This window comes from Carettochelys insculpta, chromosome 19 (assembly GCF_033958435.1).
Source record: "Carettochelys insculpta isolate YL-2023 chromosome 19, ASM3395843v1, whole genome shotgun sequence".
Taxonomy (NCBI): domain Eukaryota; kingdom Metazoa; phylum Chordata; order Testudines; family Carettochelyidae; genus Carettochelys; species Carettochelys insculpta.
This window is the reverse complement of record NC_134155.1, coordinates 5,266,075-5,290,963: the sequence shown is the minus strand read 5'-3', so window position 1 is coordinate 5,290,963 and position 24,889 is coordinate 5,266,075. Positions and strand designations below refer to the sequence as shown.

Sequence of the window (24,889 nt, the reverse complement as noted above, 5' to 3'; positions counted from 1 at the left end):
GCTCTTCAGCGGCGATTCAAATCTAGGCATCTTATAAATGAAATGTCTGTTACCAAAGGGCTGTGATTGATCCCTGCAGGAGAGTCCAAATGAGAAGCCTTGGGAAATAATAATTATCTCCATCTGCTGGAGAGCAGGAGCTATAAAACTCCTATCAGGATTCCAGCCTGAAAAGCACGTGCAGAGGTGACTGCTTTATACAGGCCAAAGGGAAAGTTCTGTGTTGCACCCTGATTATTGATATTCCATTATAAACGCATCCCAGGCGAGGCGCAGCTTGCTAGCTACATGGGCTAGCAATTTCAAAGAGGCCTGAATAAGATAAGATGTCTAGATTCCAATTAACTTCAATGAGAGCTGGGCATTGAACTCCCTTCACCTCTTTCGAGCACCCCAGCCATGGCTGCTTGCAGGGAAGTTTCATGCAACTGAAGCTGTGTGCCTGGTGATCTCTACAAACATGTCACATGTATTCTCAGTTGGTGAAGACCTTGATGCAGTGCAGTATACTGACTGAAGGTGCTCAGATCTAGCTGAAATAGAGTGGGGTGGACTTTGTGGAGCTTTGCACTTGGACTGGTGACAGAAGTATGGAGTGGGGACTTCACTGACTTTTCCTTTCAACATATCACTACAATATGGGTTCTTTCCCTTTCTATGTATGGACCAATTTAGTACAAAGAAAGCTTTCTTTCCAAACAATGAGACATACAACCTTCTCCACCTGCCTCTCTATGAGGAGGCTCTAGGGTTACACCTACCTTAGCGTCTTGCGAATCATATCCTCATCTGTGATGCCGTAGTAAGTGAGCGTCTCATTCCAGGTGGGATTCAGTGTGTTCCGCAAAGTTTTTGTTCTTAGTTTATTGGCCTGGAAAAAGCAAATATACGTGGTTAGTCTAGCTGCCCCAGCTAACTGCTTTGGTTTCAGGATGCATACGATGAATGAGCACTTGGGAATTGAAGAACAGCCCACAAAATGATAAATCAATGTACAGGAGCAGCTCCGCTTTCATCTTTAGTTCCTATATACATCCAGCCACTTAGCAGCACCCTGGTGATCCACTCCCATGAGAAGGCAAAAATCCTCCAGACTGACACAGCAGGTAACTAGAGGTGCACAAAGGCAGTGGCCTCATGGATCATTTATAGAGCAATACAATTAGCCATCTAATACCCTGTAAAATAAACAGCAAGACCATAGGCAGCTTGCAAGACAACAGTAAGACACCGGGGACTTCATTTATGGGGGTAGGTCAGAGGGGGAATCAACTCTGGCGTGTTTAAAAAAAAAAACACTTGTTTGCTGGTGTGGATGTTTATTTGCATTTCTGCGTTTAATACAGCTATAGTTCTTGGAAGCCCCAGACTCATTTCCTGGGTATACATTTTAACACATTTGACAGCTTGTTTTCACCGCTGGTCTCAATGTGGCCAGTTAGTATAGCGTTTGGTTGTATGAGAGGGACACAACAGTGCCATACTAACAAAGCAAGAAGAAACTAGAGACACAAGTCCAGGGCCACAGTGGTTTGCTACACCTACCACACTGCTTTCAAGGAACCAAAGGGGCTTTGTGACAGCAAAGGGCTAGCATGGGCAGAGGAAAAATCCCTCTGGACTCCCATTGGATTCAAAGCAGCATGGCTATGCACACAGCAATGTTCTCCCACCAGTTCCAATGCTAGTAATCCCAATTTCTTGCACAGACAAGGCTTTAAGAGCTAGAAATCCTCAGCCCAACTTCTGCACAATGGTGTCACACCCAAAACCACACCTTGAGAAGCAGGGTACTACAATGCAGTTCTAAACCAGCACAAGGCCTTTCTCATAGAGCACTGGCACCCTAAAACTGAGTGTCAGTTGCTGTGCCCTTAAGGAAGATTTATTTCTGGAAAAAAGCAGCCATCCCAATGCATGTATTTTATTAAGGCACTGAGCTGCTTCCAAGCACCATTCTTTGGGTGGATTTAGTCTCCTTTTTTTGTTCTGCTCTTGATGCACACTATTAAATCCTTGCTCATTCATTGCATGGCCTCACGGGAAGTCCACCTTGTTACAAGCACTGATTACATTCTAGGCCACAAAGTTCCCCAATATCTAACCATTTACCAGAACAAGCACTAAGAAGCTTGCTGGGAATGTGTTCCACTCCCATTGGAACTCACCAGACCAGTCCATCTATTTTCTCCCACTGAGAGGGGTTAAGGCACTGGCTTGTTTAAAAGATCTTTAGTCAGAATATAAATTCCAAGGAGTATTGCCAGAGAGCAAGCTTGCAAAGAACTCATTTTCATATCCCTTGGCCAGACCTCTTGATGAAAAGGTTGCCAGATCATTCAGTCTGCTCCACTGTTTGAATAAACCCAGGAGCTGCCAACCTAGATGCCTAAATTCAGTGTCCAAGTCCGAATCCTGATGGTGGATAATCTGTAATTACTAGCCCCACACCACTACAATGGAACAAGAGGCCATCTCTTTCCCTGCATGGCTTCTGGCCAATTCGGCTGACCAGCAGGACGTTTACAGCTCACAAGCTGGAGAACAGAGAAGAACCACATCAGAAAGGCAGTGGAGATGGAACCTATCTAAAGGTCTCATCCAAAGCTCATTGCACTGTGTGAATGAGATAGTAACTAGGATATCTCTCCAGTTTGCAAAGGATCCACTGCCACACCCACAGTCTCTCTTAGGCAATTTTACTGTCCACACAAAGTAAAACAAAGCCAGCTCCTCAGCTTCCTCTGGGCTCAAGGGATGGTTCCCCTTTACCTTTTAGGCTCTCGCTGGCCTGCTGGTCCTGCAACTTCCCAACTTTGACACATGGGATCTCTCTTGTGAGTAGGTCTGCCCTCACACACCCCAAGTATCCCCTTTTAAAGACTAATTTGGGTCAGTTGATGTGGCATGTGTGTGCTGGCCCTGCTCCCTCTTAAAAGGCCAGCATCATCCTGGATAGGGATTCTTTCCATTGACTTTGCTAAGCTATGGCAGCCTATTGCAGAACAAGCAGAAGGCAACTGAGATGCAATCTGGTCTGCCACTGTCCATACTGTACCTGCTCTGTACTGAAAGGCCCTAATCCATCCCATACCTAACTGCAAGCAAACACCTGAGCCCCACTGGCTTCTGTGGAATATGTGCACATGTTGTACAAGGTTGAATCTCAATGTCTTTTTAAAACCAACACACTTGTTCAGTTACTTTGCAGAATCAGGACTGGAGAGGAGACTTCATGTTTCAGGACTGTCAACCCTGCATCTTTCCCTAGCCCTGAAGTCCTTTTAAATCATCTAAAAGTGAGACTTTTGAGACTTTTCAATTTGCTCCAATTATTGTATTTTCAGGGAAGTATTGCCAATTCACACCTTGTGCAGTATTTGGTGCTTCTCAGACAGCACTACCTCCTGGAATCGGGTGATGACATTAGAATCTCATCTTCCTTTTTAGTGTAACTTTCTAGCCCTCCCAGTTGCAGAGAAAAGCCTGAGGAAAGGGGGCAAGTGGGGGAGGGAATCTCATACCAAAACAACTTTTAAAAATCTCTTGATATTGGGGAGAAAGGAGGACCTGATTTGTAATTTTTGAATACTTGTAACTGACAATAGCAGGGTAACCAAAACAAAATAAATATGCTGCCATTGTATAGCCACTGCGAACAGTAGTGGGCACGGTTTGGAAGAATATCCAGCATAGTTTTCAAAAAAAAAAAAAAAAAGTGATGAGGGACAACAACACTATAAAGCGTTAAGGAAATGGATAAGTAATTTGTATATGTAATTTAAAACAACTTCTAGCCAGGACAGGAAACTACAGAGCAGGAATGAATTGGGTGCCAGTCCTCAGCAGCCCAGAACATGCAGCAATGGCAGCACATTTCAAACAAAGCTTGATTTAAACAATACTATCCAGACTAATGGACTAGTTACATCCCCTATGCTTTATCTTAGATGACACCACATCATGCTCCTGGACAGGCTGGATAGGGCCAAAGCAAATGCAGATGTGAAATGCTGCTGTTGCTACAAATGAAAACAGACAAGAGAAGAAGATGAGGCTTTAATCAAGCTCCAGGGTGGGATAAATTTATGCCTAAATTATTTTTTGTTTTTAATTTTAATTTTAAAAGTAACAGGAACAATTAATTGAAGTCAAAACATGAGAAAAAATATGTTATGAGCTTAAGTAAAACCTCCTTCAAACTGATGTGTGAACTCACCCTCCACTTAAGACATTTTGTAATAAACACTTGGGGGGCAACACCTAAAACAAAGCCTAATAGAGTCAGCCCAGAAACTAGCATCATGTGGGTGAGAAGACCAAGAGTTGTGAAGGAAGGCAGGGCACACGGGAACTGAGAAGAGGCGAACCCAAGAGAAAGGCAGTGGCAAAAGCAAGAACGCTAAGCAGTAGTCCAGAGCACACTGAGGCTCTGAGAGGTTTTGATCTGTTGGTTACAGAGGCTTTTTGAGGGAGGTAGTTGAGAGTGTGTGTGTATGTTTGTGTGTTGGTAAATGAACAGAAAGTATATTCAAACAAAATATAAGGCAAGACTTTCTCACCCAGCGTGTAGTCACCTAGTAGCAACCACATAGACAAACACGACTGTTTGGTGTAAGATGGCATACCAAACCTCATGTATTGGGGTATAAACTCAAAACGTCCCAGAGTAGGGAGAAATTAAACATCTCGTCCCCCATATCTCTGGCACCACACTGCACATTTGACTGGGCATCGGTTGCACCCCTCTGCTGGCAGCACAAAGCAAGGTACAGCAGCACAATTCCAGCTCGTCAGGGGATCCATTTAGATGAAGTTTAATATGTCCCCAGGCCAGGCTCATGCAATCACAGCAACAGAGAACTGGTGTGACAACTGTGCCCCATTTTCTTCACAAATGAAAGAAATACTGGCACTTTTCAAGTGAGGGAGGCTATTCATTACATAGGCGAAATTTACTACCTCTGTGCACAGCCCATTGGGGAGTGAAAGAGATTCTCTAAGGAACATTGTATGTCAAAATGTCCCATGTGCCCCTACCCCTCATGGTCCTTTCCACAGTCTACTTTAATTTTAACTCGGAGCTGAAAGATCTTCCAGCTGGGCCTCAGTGAAATGTGTTTGGTGGGTCTCAGATAACTTCCGTGGGGATGAGTGGACACACCACAGATTCTGCACATCCCAAACTGCACAAATGAACAGTCTCCATGGAACGAGATTAAGTTCAATAGGCACTTGAGGCAACAGCTGCAGTCAATGAAATGATTCCCTTTGACATAAGTGACCTCTAGATCAGACTTTGAAGACCAGACACCCTCCTCTCCAGTGGTGGGACAGCAGAAGCACCACTCCCCACACTTCAGGAGGACTCCAGTCATCTTCAGGAGCTAGACTGAAGAGCCTTCATCTCCACATCATCAAACCAACATCTCTCAGCAAGGCTGAGTTCATGTAGCCCAAGTAAGCACTCCCTGAACTGCTGCAGACAACTTCATACTATCACTGGTTTTCATCTCAGAGCCCAGAATGCCTTCTGGGCAAAAGAAGAAAGCAGAATCCCAGTGCTGAAAGACAACTGATTTTAAGTCAGGCTGTGTTCCCTTTCTCTGTCTGCTTCCCCGTCCCCCATGATAATGATGGATTGAGCTTAATACAGCTTAGACTTCTTTTTTAATTCCTGTAGGGGAGGAGAATGACACATTGCTCTGGAGAAGAGGCCTGCTGATTTCAGGAAGGGCTTTTCCATTAGTTCCCTGGCACAGGGACAGGCTTAGTGAGCAGCACTTTCCCCTGTAATTGGGTATCAAGTGGGAGAGTTCAATCCTCACGCTGGCCATTTCTCAGCGTAATGAGCTCTGATGAAATCAATACGTAAAAATTGTCTGAAGAGTATTTCAGACGCTTTGTTACATGCATCATCTTTGTTTTACAAGCACATTACAGGCAAGCAGGGCACTCACCAAACTGGGAAGTAAAGGGTCTTTCTGACATTAACAATGGCCACTCTTGCTACTCAGATGGACTTGCTCCTTCAGAACAGATCAACTATAATGCTTATGTCAGTACAAATTATGACCCATGAAAAATACATGCCCCTAAGCAACACAACTTACACCAACCTAAGTACCAGTGTTAACAGTATTAAACCAGTGGGAAATGCTCTCCCGCCAACATCTCTCATGTAGGTGGAGTAATTATGCCAGAGGAGGATCTCTCTCCCACCTATACAGAGCACCTTCACTACGTGCACTGCAGCTGCAAGAATACAGCACTTCCAATGTAGACGAGCCCAGGTTCTGGGGCAATTTTTCATTTCCTTCATTAAAAAAAAATCCTTCAATTAATTTAACCAATGATTAAAAGAAGGTCATCTGAAAAGAAATACCCCACACTCATTAGGTAATCTGGCTTTAAACTTGAAGAAAACAAACGGGTTAAACACCACACCCCACACCCCCAAAAAAAAACAAACAATAAAAACCAACATTTTCCCTTTACTATGTACTAACCAAGCTAGAGTGTCCCTCTCAGCAGAGAAAAGACATGACTCTACTGTAATTAATACACAAATGGATAATTTACTGAGGCCACTGAACACACCTACAGGCACCCTGTGGTTCCCAGCAACCTGAGAAAGCAAATACAATTTTTTGTTGTGGGGTATCATCAGCAAGATGTCCCTAAATCTCAGCACACGCTAATGGCTTGTTTACACTTGTAATATTATAGGGGCACATCTGCATGGTTGTAACACTTCAGTGGAAAAACTAGCTATACTGAAGGGAGGGACTCAGGGACTCTCCCCCCCACACCCCCGATACAGGTAACCCACTTCCTGGAGAGGAGGTAGTTAAGTTCACGGAAGGCTTTTTAATTCCATTTAGTGCTGTCTACATCAGTGGTTAGGAGGGCTTAACTATCTCATTCAAGGGTATGGAGTGAAGTCACTTCGGTCACCTAATTTTCTAGCACAGACTTAAGCAGTCATGAGATGTGACTGATGACTATACTGCTCAGAACCACACCCATTATTCAGACAGAACCCAGAAGCAGCAAAATCCAATAGGCCAGGGGCTAGACGAGAGGTCAAAAAAGCTGGGTTCTGCTTCTTGCCTTTTCCACTGACTTGCGGGATGGCTTTAGCTAAGTCACTTGCCCTCCTGCCCCAGCCTGTCTAGTCTATCTAGAATGCAAACTTTTTGGGGCCAGAAATCCTTTAGGGCTTGTCTATACAGGGGCAAAGCAGGGTGTGAATATAAACCTTTCTAGTTATACCAGAGCAGCTCCCCCATGTGGGTATTCTTATTCTGGCATATGAGAATCTTCTTCCAGGTTAGTTCATGTTTCTTTGGAAGCAGTCCATGTGATAAATCGACCCCACTGTATCGATCGCTGCCTATTGATCCAGACTGTTGCAATGACATGCCCTATGCTAAACTGAAAAAAGCACTCTTATTCCAAAATTGGAGTTTCCACCCTAAAAGTCAGATTGCAGTAACTACAGTGGTTATGAAGCTGAATTTAACTGATAGAACTGGGAACAGTTCCGGTGTACAGAAGCCCTTACTACATGTTAGTACACTGCCCAGTACAACAGGGCTCTAAGTTTGTGTTTGCATTATAGCAATGTCTCATCTAGAACATATCAAACTTTGGCTGGGAGCTGTACAAAACTACCTGTTTGTCTCCCAGAGTTTTCTGCGGACCTGGTTCATATGGATTCATGTGGATTTGCTCCCTCTCAGATGGGAACATCTAACTAGTATTTGACCCCTCATATTTTGTTTTGCTCCCTTAGGTAGTTTTCAAAAGCAGTCCATCTATGGAAGAGACCTTAGATTTGCCCAATACTGCTGAGGTTTATTCTGCTATCATTGCACAGGAGAGCTGGCTGAAAGAACACAAGAAACTCCTGTCAGTGAAAAGGTCTTTGATCCTTCAGAGAGAGATTGAATCCTATAGTTCCATAAATCACAGCAGGAACACAGGAAGGGAATTGATTCATATGAACATCTAAACCCCTGCAAAACCAATCTTATTTCATGTCACTCAAACACAGCTCTCTTTCAGCATAAAATAAGTGAATAAACTAGTATGGCTGTCAGGTCAGGATACAGCATAACTCTTGGAAAGGAAATGCAAGTGAAAACAACCACTGCCTTATGGGAGAAATGATCTTTTCCATCTTCAGTGAGCTTAAATTTTAATGTCTGGCTCATCTTAAATGCTTCCCAACTTGGTAAAATAGTTTAAAAATCAGCCAGTTTCACAGGAGAGATTTAAAGAGCCACTGACAGCCATTTATCTTTCTGGCAGAGATCAGACCTTCTTCCTTCCATTTTATTACAATCATATATGTTTTGGACCCACAGGCCATGGGAACGACTGGCTGCAAGCCTCCAGGCTCATAGTTTGGCACAAGATAAGCTGTTCATTAAAGGCCGATTACCAGTGTGTTTCAGAAGATGTCAGACACAGTAACTCAATTGGAGGCAGAAATTGCATTAGGACAGAACAGCCAAACTAGCACAGAGGACAAATTCAAGCTAAACAGCTGGCTTGGGGGGAATATTCTTGGTCTCTGGCTGCTAATTTGCATCATGCACCTTAACAGGCCAATGATACAGAAACTCTGCCTTCTCTCAGGGATTATTTACTATTTCCCACATATAGGAGAACGCATTGATCATGTCCTCTAGGTGTGAATACAAAAAGAATAACTCACTGATCATTTATCAGCTAATGATAAAGAAAATCTCCCCAACAAAGCAAGGAACCACATACTTCCTCATGGGTTAACAGACCTGACAGCACCCACTAAAAGTCAGGACAAGTCAGAGCAAAGGAGGAGAGCCAGGAGGTGTTAAGCTCTCCATGTCCAGAGGAGTGACTAGAGGGACCGTCAGCTGGAGAGCTGGCCTCTAAGGAAATAAATCAAACATCATCCTGAATTCTACCCAGCAATTAACTGGGGACCCATGCACAATACACAGCTAAGAAAGTTGGCAGCACTAACTGAAGGTTCCCAGCAGACTTCCAGGAGAAGCGCAGTGCAATAACCCACTACAGGAGATCACAAAGCCACACCCTACAGAAACTATTAGTAAAAGCATAGAACAGAAAACTGCATCCCTCACAACAGGAAGACAAACTAGCCGTAGGAATTTTATTTGCTTTTCAAAAGCAAGTGGCCTGCAGGTTGGGGCTTTCCTAGAAGTTAATAATTTGCTGGGATTAAATAGACTCCCCTACATGCTTCTAAATTGTCAGAGATCCCCTGCTCTGACCCTGCTGTTCCCTATTTACAAGGGCAGCACCATTCAGTGGGTGGGGAACCCTCTGAGTCACAAGCACGGAAGAATTCAATATTTATTTTGTTTCTCAGATACAGAGTGAAGGTGTTATTAAAACTTTCAAGGTCTACCATTCGTCAGTGGAAGAAAGGGCTGGCATTTGATGAGCAACCAACAGACGGCTCCACAAATGGGGAAAAGGGAAGCGAAGGGTTGATGGTGGTATGCCAATTTTTCCTTACAGCCCAAGAAATGCAGCTAGGCTCGGACTGCAGCACAGTTCCTATGCTTTACCAAGTTCAACAATGCCTGCTGGCAGGTAGGGAGAGGGAAGGGAGAAGGTTATTTGTTGATCAAGTGGATCATTCTAATGGTTCCTCCTCCCTCCCACCACCTGCTGTCAATATTGTCACAAGATCTAGCCACACAGATTGACCAGCAGCTCACCTAATGACAATATTCCGCTCTGATCAGCTGAGAGACAATGCAATTGACACCTTTGCATGTAACACACTGTATAGCTTCTCCACACTAGTGCCTAGTTATGAGAATACAAACCTAAGAGACACTTTCCTCCGATTTTAATGGCAGTTGGAACAGAGCTTAGGGTGCAAATTCTTCTCCCACACCTTCCCATAGCACTGCAGCTCTTCCAACATGATTCACAAACCAACTCTCTCCTCAGGCATTCAGGACAGCGACCCTAGATTTAAGTAAAGCTTACAGCAGGACATTCACAAGCAGGAAGTGATCAAAGGCTGGCTATTTCATTCAGGCCTTGTCTACACTTGCCCCCAACTTTGAAGAGGCATGTTACTCAGAGAGACAGGAGATTACTAATGAATATGCAGCATTTCATTAGGCTAATTCTCCCCCCCCACCCCCGGCAACTTTGACACTTCAAACTTCAAAGTGCCAGCATGCATGTTGCCGCAGGTAGTGCCAGCATGCATGTAGTCGGAAGCTTCGAAGTTGCCACGGGGGAGAATTAGACTAATGAACTGCTGGGTATTCAGTGCAGCACTTCATTAGTAATCTCCCATCGCCCTGATTAACATGCCCCCTTTGAAGTTGGGGGCAAGTGTATACCCAGCCTTAGTGTTTTGGACACATCCAGAAACATGGGGAAAGCTGGCTGATCTGAGTCACCATACAATGCATAAAGGCTTTGTCTTCTCTACTGAGCACTTACTAAACATATACCATGCCCAGGTATAGTCAGGCTCCTGCTAGGACAGCTATAATACTTTCTTTTGGCTGGCTGATCTCAAGAGGTCGGATCTGCTAGAGCAAGCTGTCTCAGATTCTTCACACAACATAATGAAGTGGTTGTCTTTTCACACCAGCCACAATGGCCTGGTCCCACCTCTTCTCCCATCTTCCACTGTGCAGACCACTCTTCTCTCTGCCACAACCACGCACAGCTGCTTGCATTGCAGGGTAACAATAGGAGATCTTTCCCATGCATTTGTGAAGCTTCTTTGCATGTTAGCAGCCAGCCCACAGTCAAAGATGAGCCAGCAACATACTCTCAGCCAGCTCTGTGCATCATCATGGCTCCAATTTTGAGACCTGCATGTACACACCCCACCCACCACTGCCCAAAGAAACAAAGGAAAAAGGGGGAAAAACCCATGCAGGATGGGACAGAACCAGCCAAAGGGGTCATCTGTCAATAATGAGCTGGATTTCCAGTCACCATTCCCAAACTGGGAAATAATGATGGAGATGCTTTTTGGGTATCAGATGGCAACGAACATCACTAGACTCATGAAGCACTGCGAACATAAGAATGGCCATAACTGGGTCAGACCAAAGGTCCATCTAGCCCAGCACCCTGTCTGCCAACAGTGGCCAGTGCCAGGTGCTGCAGGGGGGTGGACCGAAAACAATGATCAAGTGACTTGTCTCCTTCCATCCATCTCAAGCCTCTGACAAACAGAGGCCAGGGACACCATTCCTACCCTCTGTCTAATAGCTTTTTATGGACCTAACTTCGATTAATTTATCTAGCTCTTCTTTGAACTCTCTTATAGTCCTAGCTTTCACAGCCTCCTCTGGCAAGGAGTTCCACAGGTTGACTGTGTGCTGCATGAAAAAGAACTTTCTTTCATTAGTTTAAAACCTGCTACCCATCAACTTCATTTGGTGTCCTCTAGCTCTTACATTATGGGAACAAGTAAATAAATTTTCTTTATTCACCCTCTCCACACTGCTCATGATTTTATATACCTCTATCACATCCCCCCCTCAGTCTCCTCTTTTCTAAACTGAAATGTCCCAGTCTCTCTAACCTCTCCTCATATGGGACATGTTCCAAACCCCTAATCATTTTAGTTGCCCTTTTCTGAACTTTTTTTAATGCCAAAATATCTTTATTGAGGTGAGGAGACCACACTGTACACCTGTACAGTATTCAAGATGTGGGCATACCATAGTTGTACAAAGGGGCAGTAAAATACTCTGTCTTATTTTATATGCCCTTTTTAATAATTCCTAACATCCTATTTGCTTTTTGACTACTGCTGCACATTTTGTGGATGTTTTCAGAGTACTATCCATGATAACCCCAAGATGTCTATTCTGATTACTTGTTGCTAAATTAGCCCCCATCATATTGAATGTATACTTGGAGTTATTTTTTTCCAATATTCATTACTTTACAGTTATCCACATTAAATTTCATTTGCCATTTTGTTGCCCAATTAGTTTGGTGAGATCTTTTTGAAACTCCTCACAGTCTGCTTTTGTCTTGACTATTTTGAACAGTTTGGTATCATTTAAATAGAGAATACTTAAACAGTGATACTGAAACAGAGAATTTCCTCCAGCAGACATGGAGGAAGCTACAGAGAAGACATTAAGCAGGAAACCTTGGGCAGGGTGATAATGGCATTGGTGGTGTGATAAGCATCAGACCAGCCCTGGAGAGTCTGTGCTGTCCTTGTCAAGTGCCATCATCATCCCCTGATCTGCTGTGAGCCGCCACATTACTAATTCATCAAGGAAACCAAGATCAACAAGAGACAGAAAATCTGCCAATCACTCATCACCCTGAAGGTAAAAGGTGTCGTGCTATTAAGCCATAGTCCATGACTAATCCTGGGTTTGGTTTTTTTTTTTTTTTGGTTCAAACCAGAAGTTTCTGATTCACCTCTCAAAGCAATTGTACAAAAGGTTCACAGAAGGTTTTCTTTTTTTGAAGCGGAGGGGCTTAGGAAGCAAGCAAGCCAGCCTACATACCAGTGTGACTGCTACACTGCATGACTATTGAGGAACCTAACTTAGACATGCCAGGGATGGCTGAGTGAGGGTAACGGAAGTGGCTCAACTTTCCCTTCCCCTGCACCTTCTAGTTCCTATTTGTAGCATTCTTCTATCTGCTTCTCCCATCTCCAAAACATAAATATAGAGGCTTTAATTCTACCCAGAGTCTTTCTAAGCAATCTACTCTACTACATTCTAGGCAGATGGTTAAGAATCACTTCAGCAAGGCACGCTCCTTTTCCACACTGGCTCCTCCTTACACTGCCTACTCCAATGGCATTTAAGAGAGAAGGGTTGTTAGCATTTGCAATATAATAAACTCTCTCAAAGAAAGGGAGAGAAGCATCTCTGACCTGTTCCCAATATGACCCAGTGCGCTGAAGACAGGACTGAGACCCAAGACTCCTGGTTCTATCCCTGGCTCTGCCACTAACTTCTTGGGTGATCCTGAGCCAGTCACTAGAGCTAGGTTTTGAGAGACACTTAAGGAAGTTATGTGCCTACATCCCACTGAAGGACTAGAGGCCTAACTCTCAGAGCTTTAGGGCTGAACTTTGCAGAACAGTTGTCTGCTTCAGCTACGCACTGTGTTAAGTAGCCATAACAAGGCTTAACCATCTTTGGAAAGCACTTTGGGATGTGCATATGTACCTATGCCCTATATATGGTAAGGGCGCTATATTGCTGCACCTTATACAAACTAGAAATCTTTGGCACGTGAAATTTTTGCAACAAACAGGACACTCAGAATGCAAGCTTTCTAGGTGCAGCTACATAGTTTTTTAAATTTAGTCTTTCCAAAGACTGCTCCATTACATCCACTTTGTCTCTGCCACTAATGTTTAGGACATGGGATAGTAAAGTGCAGGGATTTCCATCTGCTCTTCACTACCTTCAGCAGGAAGTCCCTCAGTGGGTTTGCAAAAATGAAAGGGACAGGTAATATCTACTGATGAAAGTACTCACAGCTCCCCCCTATCTGTAATGAAACTTTGAATGAAAACTCCCTCTAATGTCCTGGGAGTTATGAATTAATTCAACTGAACTGCCGCAAAAATATACCTACCCAAAAAGGCCTAACTACTTTGGTGTAAAAGGAGAACAAGATTAATATTCATAACATATATGCAGACAGTATTTAAATTCATCTACCTCATCAGTTACACTGACTTCTCACTACTATGCAGCATCTATAATTTCATTGTTCACCAGAAAATTCAAAACATACATATATGGAAATATTTCCCTTCTAAATTGTAACCTGTTTTATTATGGACTGTGGGACTTAAAATGTGAAAGAAGCAGAGAAAGGAGCAGTTCTTCCTTTTGTCTGGCTGCCATAGCTTTTCAACAAGCTCCTGAACTCAATACACTGAGCCCCAGTAGTGAGCTAGAGGATCCCTGCTGATCATGCAGGCACACAACACTGCCTAAATTCCCAAAGCACTGCCTCAGCTGGCACCAGGCTCACTCAGGGAAGGATTTTCGCTGCTAGAACAGAGGTGTGCAAACTTTGCCTCGGGAGGACTGGAGCTGGGGAGGGGGGAGTGGTTTCTTTTTTTTGTTTGTTTGGTTGGGTGGTTTGGTATTTTCCCCAAGATGAAGAGTGGGTGGGACGGGGTCTTGAAACAGCAAGATAGAGAATTTTTATATATATAAAGCAGACTCTGTTTCACTAAAATTTTTGAAATATGTTACTGTTTTTTACATATGTATATTCGTATTTATATACAGATCAACAAAGTTTTCAAATTTTACACACTTATTTTCTTATGTGCACTGAAAGGGTGTTTGTTTTTCATATGAACATAAGTGAAATTCCCATCAGTTCAGATTATATTAGACAGGCTGGGGTGCCCTGGCTAATTTCAGGAATGAAAAGGCAGGGGCAGCATAAAAAGCTTACTCATTCCTGGTCTAGAAGATTGCTCCAAAGTCCTTGTCAAGAATACAGAAAAGACAAAGAGGACTGTGCAGTTTTCAAATATTCAATGGCCTCTGACACACACCAGCTAAACCAGTGAGCTACATGGCCAGTGATTACCTCCTCTCCTCATTTCACTAGTCCCCTCCCCTGTAGGAATCACAGAGCTGGTAGCTCGCTAGCCTGCGTTATGCAGAAGGTCCAGCTAGAAGAACATAATGGTCCCTTCTAGATTTCCTCATTTATGAAAACCTGAAGACTGGGATCCTCTGTGTAGGGATTTGTTCTTCTCACCAGAAACTCTGCCAGACTTTCAGAACGTCACTTAAGAAAAAAAAATCAGCCAAACTGACATTAATCCATGTGAACTATGACAGATGTAAGCAGCTGTTTTAGTGACTTCCTTGGCAGCCTGCTCTACTGTCACTCAGCAGCTCATTTTCAACAGGTCTCTTACTGAGCCCAGCAATCTTGTGAGCATTTCCCTTGCTCAAGACAGGACAGTCACCAACCATGATCAGCTACTCCCAGGAGCAGGTCACCACATGAGTTGTAACATCTATGCACCTCACTAGCAACCTTCCCAGCCTTAGGTGAAATTCAAAGTAATAGGGATCATCTTTAAACCCAGCATGTTTGAAACCCAGTTTTTAATGAAAATGAATAAACAACTTTTCATTTCTAAATAGGGTTGCCAGATTTCAAGAATCTTTATGCTGGATGGCAGCCCTGAGGAGCTGGCTGGGGCATGGAACCCCACTGGAAGCCCCAGCCGTGCGATCCCTGGCTGGGGGCAGGGGACCCTCCAGCCGGGAGCCAGCTAGGGAGCGGAGCCCTGCCTGCAGCCCCAGCTGCAGGATCCCCAGCTGAGGGGGCGCTCCCTCTGCAGTCCCACAGCTGGGAGCCAGCTGGGGCGTTGAGCCCCACAGGCATCCCCAGCAGCAGTATCTCCAGAGGGGGGGAATTTGCATACCAAGTTCCACTTCGCACATTTATGTGGGACATTTTAGGTAAATGCAGGACATGGGACTTGTCATGGAAAGTTGGGACTGTCATGCAAATTGCGGGATATCTGGCAACCCTATTCCTAAAACACCAGTCTAGGACATTTGTGAAATTTTTCCCTTTTTTTTTTCCTAAGCAAAATTTTAGTGTAATCTAGAGAAGTATGCAAAAAAAATTTGGTTTTGTCAAAATGACATTTTCAGACAGAAAACTGTTTCAACCAGCTCCATTGTATTCCTATACCCCATGAACTCCACACCACGCTACATTTTTCTGCAGTCAGACTTTTGCCCTGATTTTACCTTGTTGCTTGTGCCTCACTCTTTCTTTGATTGCAGAGAGTTTAGGCCCAGTAGAAGTTTAAGAAGAATACCCTAAACTCAAATCTGAGCTCTCAATTTGTTTTGATGGACATTGTACTAAGGCATTACGGGGGAAATCCTGGTTTCATTTAAGTCAGTGGCAAAAACTCCCATGATCAATCTGTCAGGCCTCTCTGGTTTTTCGAAAGGAGGTGAAATTTGACTGGGTAGCTTGACTTCAGTAGGCCCAGGACACCACCGTGTGTGTTTCTGACACAGATGTTCATTAAAATAGCAAATTAAAAGAGTCAATGTATATTTTGAGCATATGCAATTTAATCTGTGCACCCTGTCAACTATGTCTGTGTACTGATACCATTGCTTCCACTGTCATTCATCAGTGTGCTATCTCAGCAACAGCCCCCCTCTCTTTTAAGTGAGAGAGACTCTGGAGACCTTCTCATTTGTTGAACTGTACTGCACCAAGCCAGATGCCACTGCTAAAGAAATGCTAGAACGTGGATGTACTTGCAGATTATGCATGGATGTTAAAAGGGGGCTTGCTGAAAATCTGCTCCTAAAATACAAACACATTATTTTGCCTAGCCAACTTTCACTGGAAAATGGATCCCAACCCGCAACAGAAGCCTTATATATTGCTATACATAAGACAGCATATGGTATAAATTCACAAAGCAGGCAGATTTTAGCTGGAATTTACCATACAACTCACCTTACTAGCGCCTGGGAGTAAGTGCAGTTTGACATATGGATCAGCCAAACCGTTATGATCCATTGGCTTCAGGCCCTGAAGAGAAGTGAGGAAAAAAAGCAGAAAAGGTTACAACTATTACACCACACGCCAGGTCTTTACTATGCAGACTCAGGAACCTCTCGGTGTGACTTAGAATCCATTTTCTACATCAACAAATATACCCGCCTAGCAATTATGTCCTTTCCCTGGAACTAGTCGATGGAAATATATGTGTGCCATGGAACCCAAGCTGTGCAGCAAAAAGCCACACACACAAAAGTCAAATGAAAGGTTCGATTCTGACTAAGAAGGAGCCTCTGGAAGACTTTACTCACAGAACTTGGCATTGGTTGTATCACATCTCTGCTGTTACTTAAGCAGCCAATCCTAGTACCCAAATCACAATTAATTCAGGAGTTTAGTAACTCAACTTAGCGATTTTGGAGGTAGGAAATTACAGGGTTCTGCTGTTCCGTAATTGCTTATATGAAAACAACACCTCTGCTGTTGTGGCGGTACTTCTGTGCACATCACGAGAGACTGATGATGCCTATCTAATCCCTGTTATTAATGCACAGCACAAGAAAAAAACAGCCCTCAAAGCAGGAAGCTGCTTTCAAGCACTTGAGGCTTTATTTACATTGAGATTCCTGAGACAAGAGAGTATGTAACATAATGAATCTTTCACAGCCCTTCATCAATTATATGGCCAGAGGGGAGCATTATGAACAGAAAGGCCAAGTCTACACTGAAAACTTTGGTTGATGCAAGTGATGTTGGCATGAAGCCACTACAGTTTGCACATTTGTATCTGCAAGGGCAGGCTTGGCTACGCACAGCACTGAAGCACGGTCTCACCGGGAGTGCTCATGTCAACGAACAGTGCTATGAGGTAGGTGTCCCACTATGTCATCCACCACCACTCCAAGCACTGTCTTTTGGGAAGTTCTGGCATACATGATAGGGTAGAAACAAATTGCTCAGGCCACCTTGTAAGCATAAAGAAAAGATGCAACTATGGCCTCAGCTGGTGAAGAATGACAGCTGAATACATTTTTCATAAACAGAGACACTGATGTTGTTTACTCCCAAGATTGGATTTCAGTGGAAAAACATCCCAACAGTTATAACTTCGTACTCTGTTCTGCATTATATATGTGAGGCGAAGGCAGGAAAAGAACACCTTACAGGACAGAGGGCGAGCTGCTGTCTGTTGAATTTGAACAGTTAGACATAAGGACTATTAGAAGAGATCACCAGAGAGCTATAGAGCTCAGGGAGGCTTTGAAAGGTCACTTGGACAGTGAGCCACAACAGTGCATCATGGTGCATTGTGGTCTACCTTGCTGTTGGAACAAAGTCTGGACACCGTGTATGAAGCAAACAGGAGGGTTTATTACACACAACGCTGGTGGAGTGTCACTTTGTCCATCAAGACTCAGTGCAACACTGCCAGATAACAGGTTACAATTGATTATACAGATTATTGATGGGTGGGGGAAACTATGGTATGGGTGTTACCCAAGCCTGGATAGGTCCAAGCAACAAGACGTAATGAGCACAATAAGCCAATAATCTAAAAAGGCTACATAGTATCCCTGCCCACTGCTTATAGAACACTTTATCTCTAGTACAAGTAATTTTCCTTAACAAGTTACTTTAAAAAAGCAGACATTTCATGACTTCTGTGTGCCTAACTGGATTAATGATGCATCTACAGAAGTAGTGATGACGCCTTCACACGGGCATATCTAGGGGTGCATTATCTAGAAGATTAAAGCAAGAGAGACAGTAACAGCATAGAGCAATAACACACTTGGTTTTTATGTACCATCCTGGGATGGCAAATGGGATACTGCTATATCCTGGTTCTCATTTGCATGGCCTCTTCTTGGAATGTGGTTGCTGGGGCAACTATCCCTCCCTCCAAACTCCAACGCCTGGTCTGAGTTGGGATGACCTTCACTGGGTCTTGTGAGTGAGATGAGGGGTGGGGCCAAGCAGAGAGAACCTTTCACTCATGCTAACTGAGTTTCTGAACTATAGGATTATAGGCCTACTCCAGACTTCAGGATTTGAATAGGAGGTCTTCACCAGAATACCATACTCTGCCTCAGAAATTTCCATCCTACACTTGCCCCTGCTCTTTCGGTGCCTGTTAGGAACTGAGTGGTGCTAGGCATACTTCTCTGACTATAACAGTCAGTGCCCATGAAAATTTTCTGGTGCTTGCTATACATTGATAATTACACTGTTTGTCATTGATTCTGCAAGTTGTGCAACACTGTACTGTAACAAATAAGTCAGTGCTTTCAGAACTGCCAGGAACTCCACAGCATATGCTGGAAACTAATAAAGAAGACATTTTCCAAAAAGAATTTTATTCAGTAATAAAACCAGCACTAAGGAAAATCTGTGAAATTTAAAAGCAAATACATTAAAATTAATGAAAGAGAAATTAACAAGAGGAAAGAATATTCTCTTCCATTTTACTATACATCCAGCAACTGTGGGTCTCCCAGGTCAGTGCATGTGAAGCTCTTAACATCCCAGGACATGGAACTGCAGAGGTAGGGATATGCCATGTGGAACGTTGAAGGGGGTGTAGTGCGGTGCTACAAAGCAGTTCGCTTGAGCAGCCGAACAAACTGCAGAACAGCAAAAGGTCAGTGGTGATCACTGAAGGTACAGAGCAACGAGATCACGAACACTGGGCACAACTCCTGACCACCTGCCATGCTACAAACCCCATGGACACATATTCCAGGCATTTGCTGGTGAGCTGACTATACAGGCTGGTGCTGTAGCCAGGTGGATGCTGCCAAGAGCCATAAGGACCATCTGAGCATGGTGAGCCCTTCTTCATTACTTTTTATGAGTATCTGAGCATGTCTTCTGCCCACATACTAAACAGCCTAGAAGAAGCTATTTTATACCTGTGCCCAGCTCTAGAAATTCACAAATTCACCCTCCTTCCATCATCCAGTCAGATGGTAGATGTTACAGTATACTGAACCTAGCAACCCATTACACCCTCTGCATGACGAAGTATGTTTTGTCAGAGATTAATCAGAATAAACCACTGCTAGACAATTTACTGGCAAAAATATATTCACGTCAGTTACTGGTCAAGAGATTGCATACAAGGTAATGGGTGCATAAAGATCAAAGCCTGCTTATGGATAACTCAAAGCGGAAAAATTGGGCTAAATCGCCTGGATACAACAGCCATAATGAATAATCCACCCAGCTCCACGTACTGTGCATGACCTGAGGGCAGCGGAGGGGGTATCTTGTTCAATCTTTATTCTCACATATCCTGGATTTGCAGAGCAAAAATTCTGTCTCTGGTTTAAGGATTCTTGCAAAGAGTATGTGCCTCATGCACAAAGACTTCACTCCATCAGAAAGGCTATTAAAAAGAAATACCAGTTCTCTACCCCACAGGGAGCAAGTCAAAATAGCATTCTGGTCTGCAGCAAAGTGAATTTTGCTTCTCAATCAGTCATATAACTGCCAGTCAAAGGGATGAAAATATCAGTGGTGAATCAAAGCTAAATGGCTCTGCTTCATGATGTTGCATTTCAATTAATCTTCCCCACCCAGCAAGTGAGGAACAAAATGGAAGAGTCACTGGAGGAGGAAGGTGATAACATTAGTTATGGAGCCAATGCCTGTTAGGCTTTCCAGAGCTGGAGATAGACACACAATGCACCACAGTAGAGCAGATCTCCTCTGTTGTAAAACTTGAGGCCAGATCTTCAGCTAATACAGGCTACGTCTACACGTGCACACTACATCAAAATAGCTTATTTCGATGTAGCGACTATTTCGATGAATAACGTCTACACGTCCTCCAGGGCTGGTAACGTCGACGTTCAACTTCGACGTTGGGCAGCACCACATCGAAATAGGCGCTGCGAGGGAACGTCTACACGCCAAAGTAGCACACATCGAAATAAGGGTGCCAGGAACAGCTGCAGACAGGGTCACAGGGCGGACTCAACAGCAAGCCGCTCCCGTAAAGGGCCCCTCCCAGACACAGTTGCACTAAACAACACAAGATCCACAGAGCCGACAACTGGTTGCAGTCCCTGTGCACGCAGCATGGCTCCCCAGCTGCGGCAGCAGCAGCCAGAAGGCCTGGGCTAAGGGCTGCTGCACACGATGACCATAGAGCCCCGCAGGGGCTGGAGAGAGAGCGTCTCTCAACCCCTCAGCTGATGGCCGCCATGGTGGACCCCGCTATTTCGATGGTGCGGGACGCAGATCGTCTACACGTGCCCTACTTCGACGTTCAACTTCGAAGTAGGGCACTATTCCCATCCCCTCATGGGGTTAGTGACTTCGACGTCTCGCAACCTAACGTCGATTTCAACTTCGAAATAGCGCCCAACACGTGTAGCCTTGACGGGCGCTATTTCGAAGTTGGCGCCGCTACTTCGAAGTAGCCTGCACGTGTAGACGTGGCCACAGACTGACTTGGCATGAATGGCTCTATGCCAATTTAAGCCAGTCAATCATCTCATCCTAAATATTCACAAAGAAAATAATAGGATGACACAGATGGGAGGGTACTGGCTTGGAAATTAGAAGACCTGGGTTTTCTTCCCAGATCTGCAGTCCTCTTCTGTTTCCTCTCATGCCCTTAGTCTGTCTTACCTATTTACAGAGTAAGCTCTCTGAAGAAAGGAAGGTCTCTGTGTCTACTCACAAAAGTTCATCAGTTTAAGTTTGGCTGAAGAGTGGCCTACTTTGGGTTAGTTGAAACTTGTTTTCTGTCAACTTAAGGAAAAATCAACTGGAACACGTTTAAGTTAAACCGAGAAAAGTCATTTAAGCCAAAATAAGAGCATTCACAGGGGGACTGAACCAATTTAACTAAAATAGGTTTAATTTCACACCTTCACTTATACCAGTGCAATAAATATCCTGGGTAGACAAGCCCTGCGAGTTTATGCAGTGCCTAGCTTAATGATGCTCCACTCTCAGTTGCTAATAATAAAAGACAGAATGGGAGAGACTAGGCTGAAGTCAGATAAAACAGGGGAATTTTCAATCTGTGGCTGCACAAATCACTGGTTCACCTACAGAAGAGCTCTGTATTACTCAAAAGCTTGGTTGACATCACCAAAAGTTGGTTCAACAAAAGCAATTCCCTCTCCCACTTTGTTACCATTCCATCTGTCACACATGACCTCAGCAGAGCAAGACAATATCATAGTCCAGCTCATACACCAAACTCATAATTTTTTTCAGCGTGTGACATTCCATTATCAAACGAATCCAAGTGGTTATAATTAGGGAAGAGAGAGACAGTTTATTCCAAGCAGGTAGCTGCAAGAGAGATCTTCAGCCAGCACCAATTTTATCAGCAACACACTGTACCGGGCAAGATTCATAGGAAGCATTCCCTCTGCAGTATTTATTCACTGAAAAAAGGGTAAAGCTTGGGGGGGGCCTGTGGAGCAACCAAGGATGCTCATAACGGATGCGTGCAATGTGAAGCAACAGGAGGAACTAAAACCTACAAAGCTGCTGCTGCTATCTAAAGACTGCAGGCTTAGCCACATTTTGCAAATGAAATAATGATCCAACATGACTATTTTATGAATATGCATCACCTCATTTGCATTAACTCAACCCACTGGCAAATCTAGCCATTCCCTTTCTTACCCCAGCTCAGTTGCTTCCTGTCAGGAGATGGAAGCAGTACCACATCTTTATTCTGTGGGAGCTTCCAAATACTCCAGTTGAGATCGGGGCCCCATGGCACAGGGCATGCACACATATACAGATATGATACAGTCTTGGTCCTGAAGCCCTTGTGATATAAAGCCTAGAAGCAGCTGCTCAGGACCAAAGAAAAAGGAACTCAAATTCAGGAGTTTCTAGGCCTATTTGGAAGGCCCAACATGAAGTCTCATACGATAACATACCATAGCTACCCTATGCTGGGTTTAACTGAAATCTTTGATAACCTGCTGAGAACTCAGCTGCAGAAGGACAGTGAAAAATATGACTTTATCCCTCACCCTCTTGAATGAAGGTGACTACAAAACAAAATGGCATAATCTCCTTTCCTTAAGTCCATGTCTTAGAGAAGTTTGCTACCAATGTATGAAGTACTGTGCTAATGAAGAAAATCACCAATTCTTCCCCTGCTTACCCTAATATCAGTCAAGAGTTGCTCTTCTAAAGACAATGGAGTTAGGAAGGCAACATTGGTACTTGTCACATGACAGCACTTGCTCTCCCATTTAAACTAGCAAATAAAATACATAGGGAGAAAGCATCCTTCCTTGCACAATCTGCTCCCGTCAAAGGATCTTAAACCTTTCCCAAGCTTAAAAATCCCTGTGAGGCTTTTATCCCATTTCACAAACTGGCTAATGCAGGGGTAAGCCTGGCTTGATGTATGTGGGGGCTTGTTCCCTGGGAGATGAGATTAAGGAGGTAAATGCAGAAACAGGCTGGAAAGAGAACATCTGTACTGGTGAAGATAAGGGGGGAAACACACAGGGAATCATTCACAACAGAGAAGGTAAGTCAGGAATGTAAAGATGAGGGTAAAAAGTCATGCATGGACAACATGCTGTACAAGGATTGGTTCCTACAAAGTCACCATGCCAATCCCAAAATGTATGATGCAATGTGTGGGAAATGTAATGTAACAGGTCAATGTAATAAAGGAAGAAGTCTGCTGTGTAACTTCAGATATCTGCTATGTCGTATACCAGTGGTTTTCAACTGGTGTGCCGTGACAACCGTCCAAGTGTGCCGTGAAATTTCCTCAATTTCCCCTCATTGCATCTCTTGGCAGAGCCATCAGAGAAACCAATGACCCCATGCCAGCTGGGGCTCAGGCAGAAAGGCAATCAACTGAACTTGAAAAAAGTAGATATGCTGTGGAATTGTCTGTCTCATTGAAGTGTGCCCTTACTGAAAAGATTGGGAGCTACTGTCCTATATCCTTGAATCAACTGCACCTATCTTGCTGTTTGCCAAAATACAGAACCTGAGCAATGGCACTCAAGTTGGACTGAAATCCTGGGGAACCCAATGAAGAGCTCTCAGGGGAATCCAAACAGCTGGCACAGAGGGAAGCGATCAGGTAGAAAGTCACTAGCATTGCCAGGAACAGAGGTTCTGAACCATAGCCTGCTGAATTCAGTTGGAGTTCTTTCAGTGACATCACTGGCTTTTGGACCAGCCCAAAGCTAAGGAGCTCTGATTCATGATGTTTGTCTCATATTACGAGATAACATGCCCTGCCTGTTCTCAGGGCGAATCCCCAATATCGACAGGCCCAGCCCTGAGAGTCAGGGGCCAGCCTTGGTCATAGCTTCTCCCTGCCAGGGCCTTTGTATTTCCCTGTCATGCCAGGCTGCAAATAAAGTAGTAAATGAGCAAATCCCCCACGAAGATAGATGGAGGAAGACAACCCACTTCGTAATTCACCCACTGATTCATTTCAATTAAATTACCATCGGAGGAGGCTATTAAGTGCTTTTTAAAACAGATGCAGCCAGGAAAGTGGAGTGACAGCAGCTTGGAAAATGGTCAGAAGCTCCTGATTTCATTCCTTTCTCCCTCCCAAACTGCTTGATATAATTTAGGCACCTGGTTAATTTTAGCCTGAAATACACAAGCCCCTGCTACAGCCCAGCAGCTGCAGTTCATATCTGCTATTGTCCCTGCTCCTTCAGTGAGTCCCCAGGCCTTCCAACTGGCCTCAAACATCTGCAGCAACCTAATTCCCCTCCAAAGCTTGGGCCCACATGCAGCCAGCACTGGAGTCAGACAGCATCGAGCAGAGACCTCAGCTCCACCCCCATTCAAACCTAGATGATTCTGGAGAGCCTGTATGCATGCAGTGGGAAGAAAGCACAAGGAGATCCACCACCTTCTTGTGCCTGGCACAAGGACTGACTAAAATCTCAGTGGGAAGCGCAGGCCCTGTCCCCAGCTCCAGCTCCAGCTCCAGTGAGCTGCCTGGCTTTGGGTAGAGTGGTGTCCATTGCAAACACACCACCTCAAGCAGGATTGTAACCAAGTTGGCCAGAATTCTCTTCAGGGGCTTCAGTTACAACACAGCTATCCACACTCTCAGGGCAGAATCTTTCCCTCAGAGCAAACCAAAGCAGTGCCACAACAAAAGCTTTCTAATAGCATCCCAGCTCCCACTGCCCCACCTCTGGAGCAACGAAGCCTTAAGAAAGCTAGAGGCAAAACGTGAGGCTGCTGGTTAGGGCCTGGAAAGAGACTGGCAGATCTGGAGTCAGTTCCTGCTGGAATGGAGTTTGCAGTCTGGGCTGCTCTGTTTCCCAAAGAAACTAACTCA

General features: G+C 44.2%; 1 protein-coding gene across 2 annotated transcripts in view; it reads right to left on the bottom strand.

The window, feature by feature from the left end:
* Positions 1-24,889, bottom strand: part of DOC2B (double C2 domain beta) — a 162,134-nt gene that overhangs the window by 71,173 nt on the left and 66,072 nt on the right. For both annotated transcript variants that reach the window (XM_075013832.1, XM_075013834.1), the window contains exons 3-4: positions 16,525-16,599; positions 762-871 (exon numbers count right to left, since the gene is read on the bottom strand). In XM_075013832.1, coding sequence (XP_074869933.1) covers positions 762-871; positions 16,525-16,599 — 185 coding nt within the window. The remainder of the gene's footprint in view (positions 1-761; positions 872-16,524; positions 16,600-24,889) is intronic.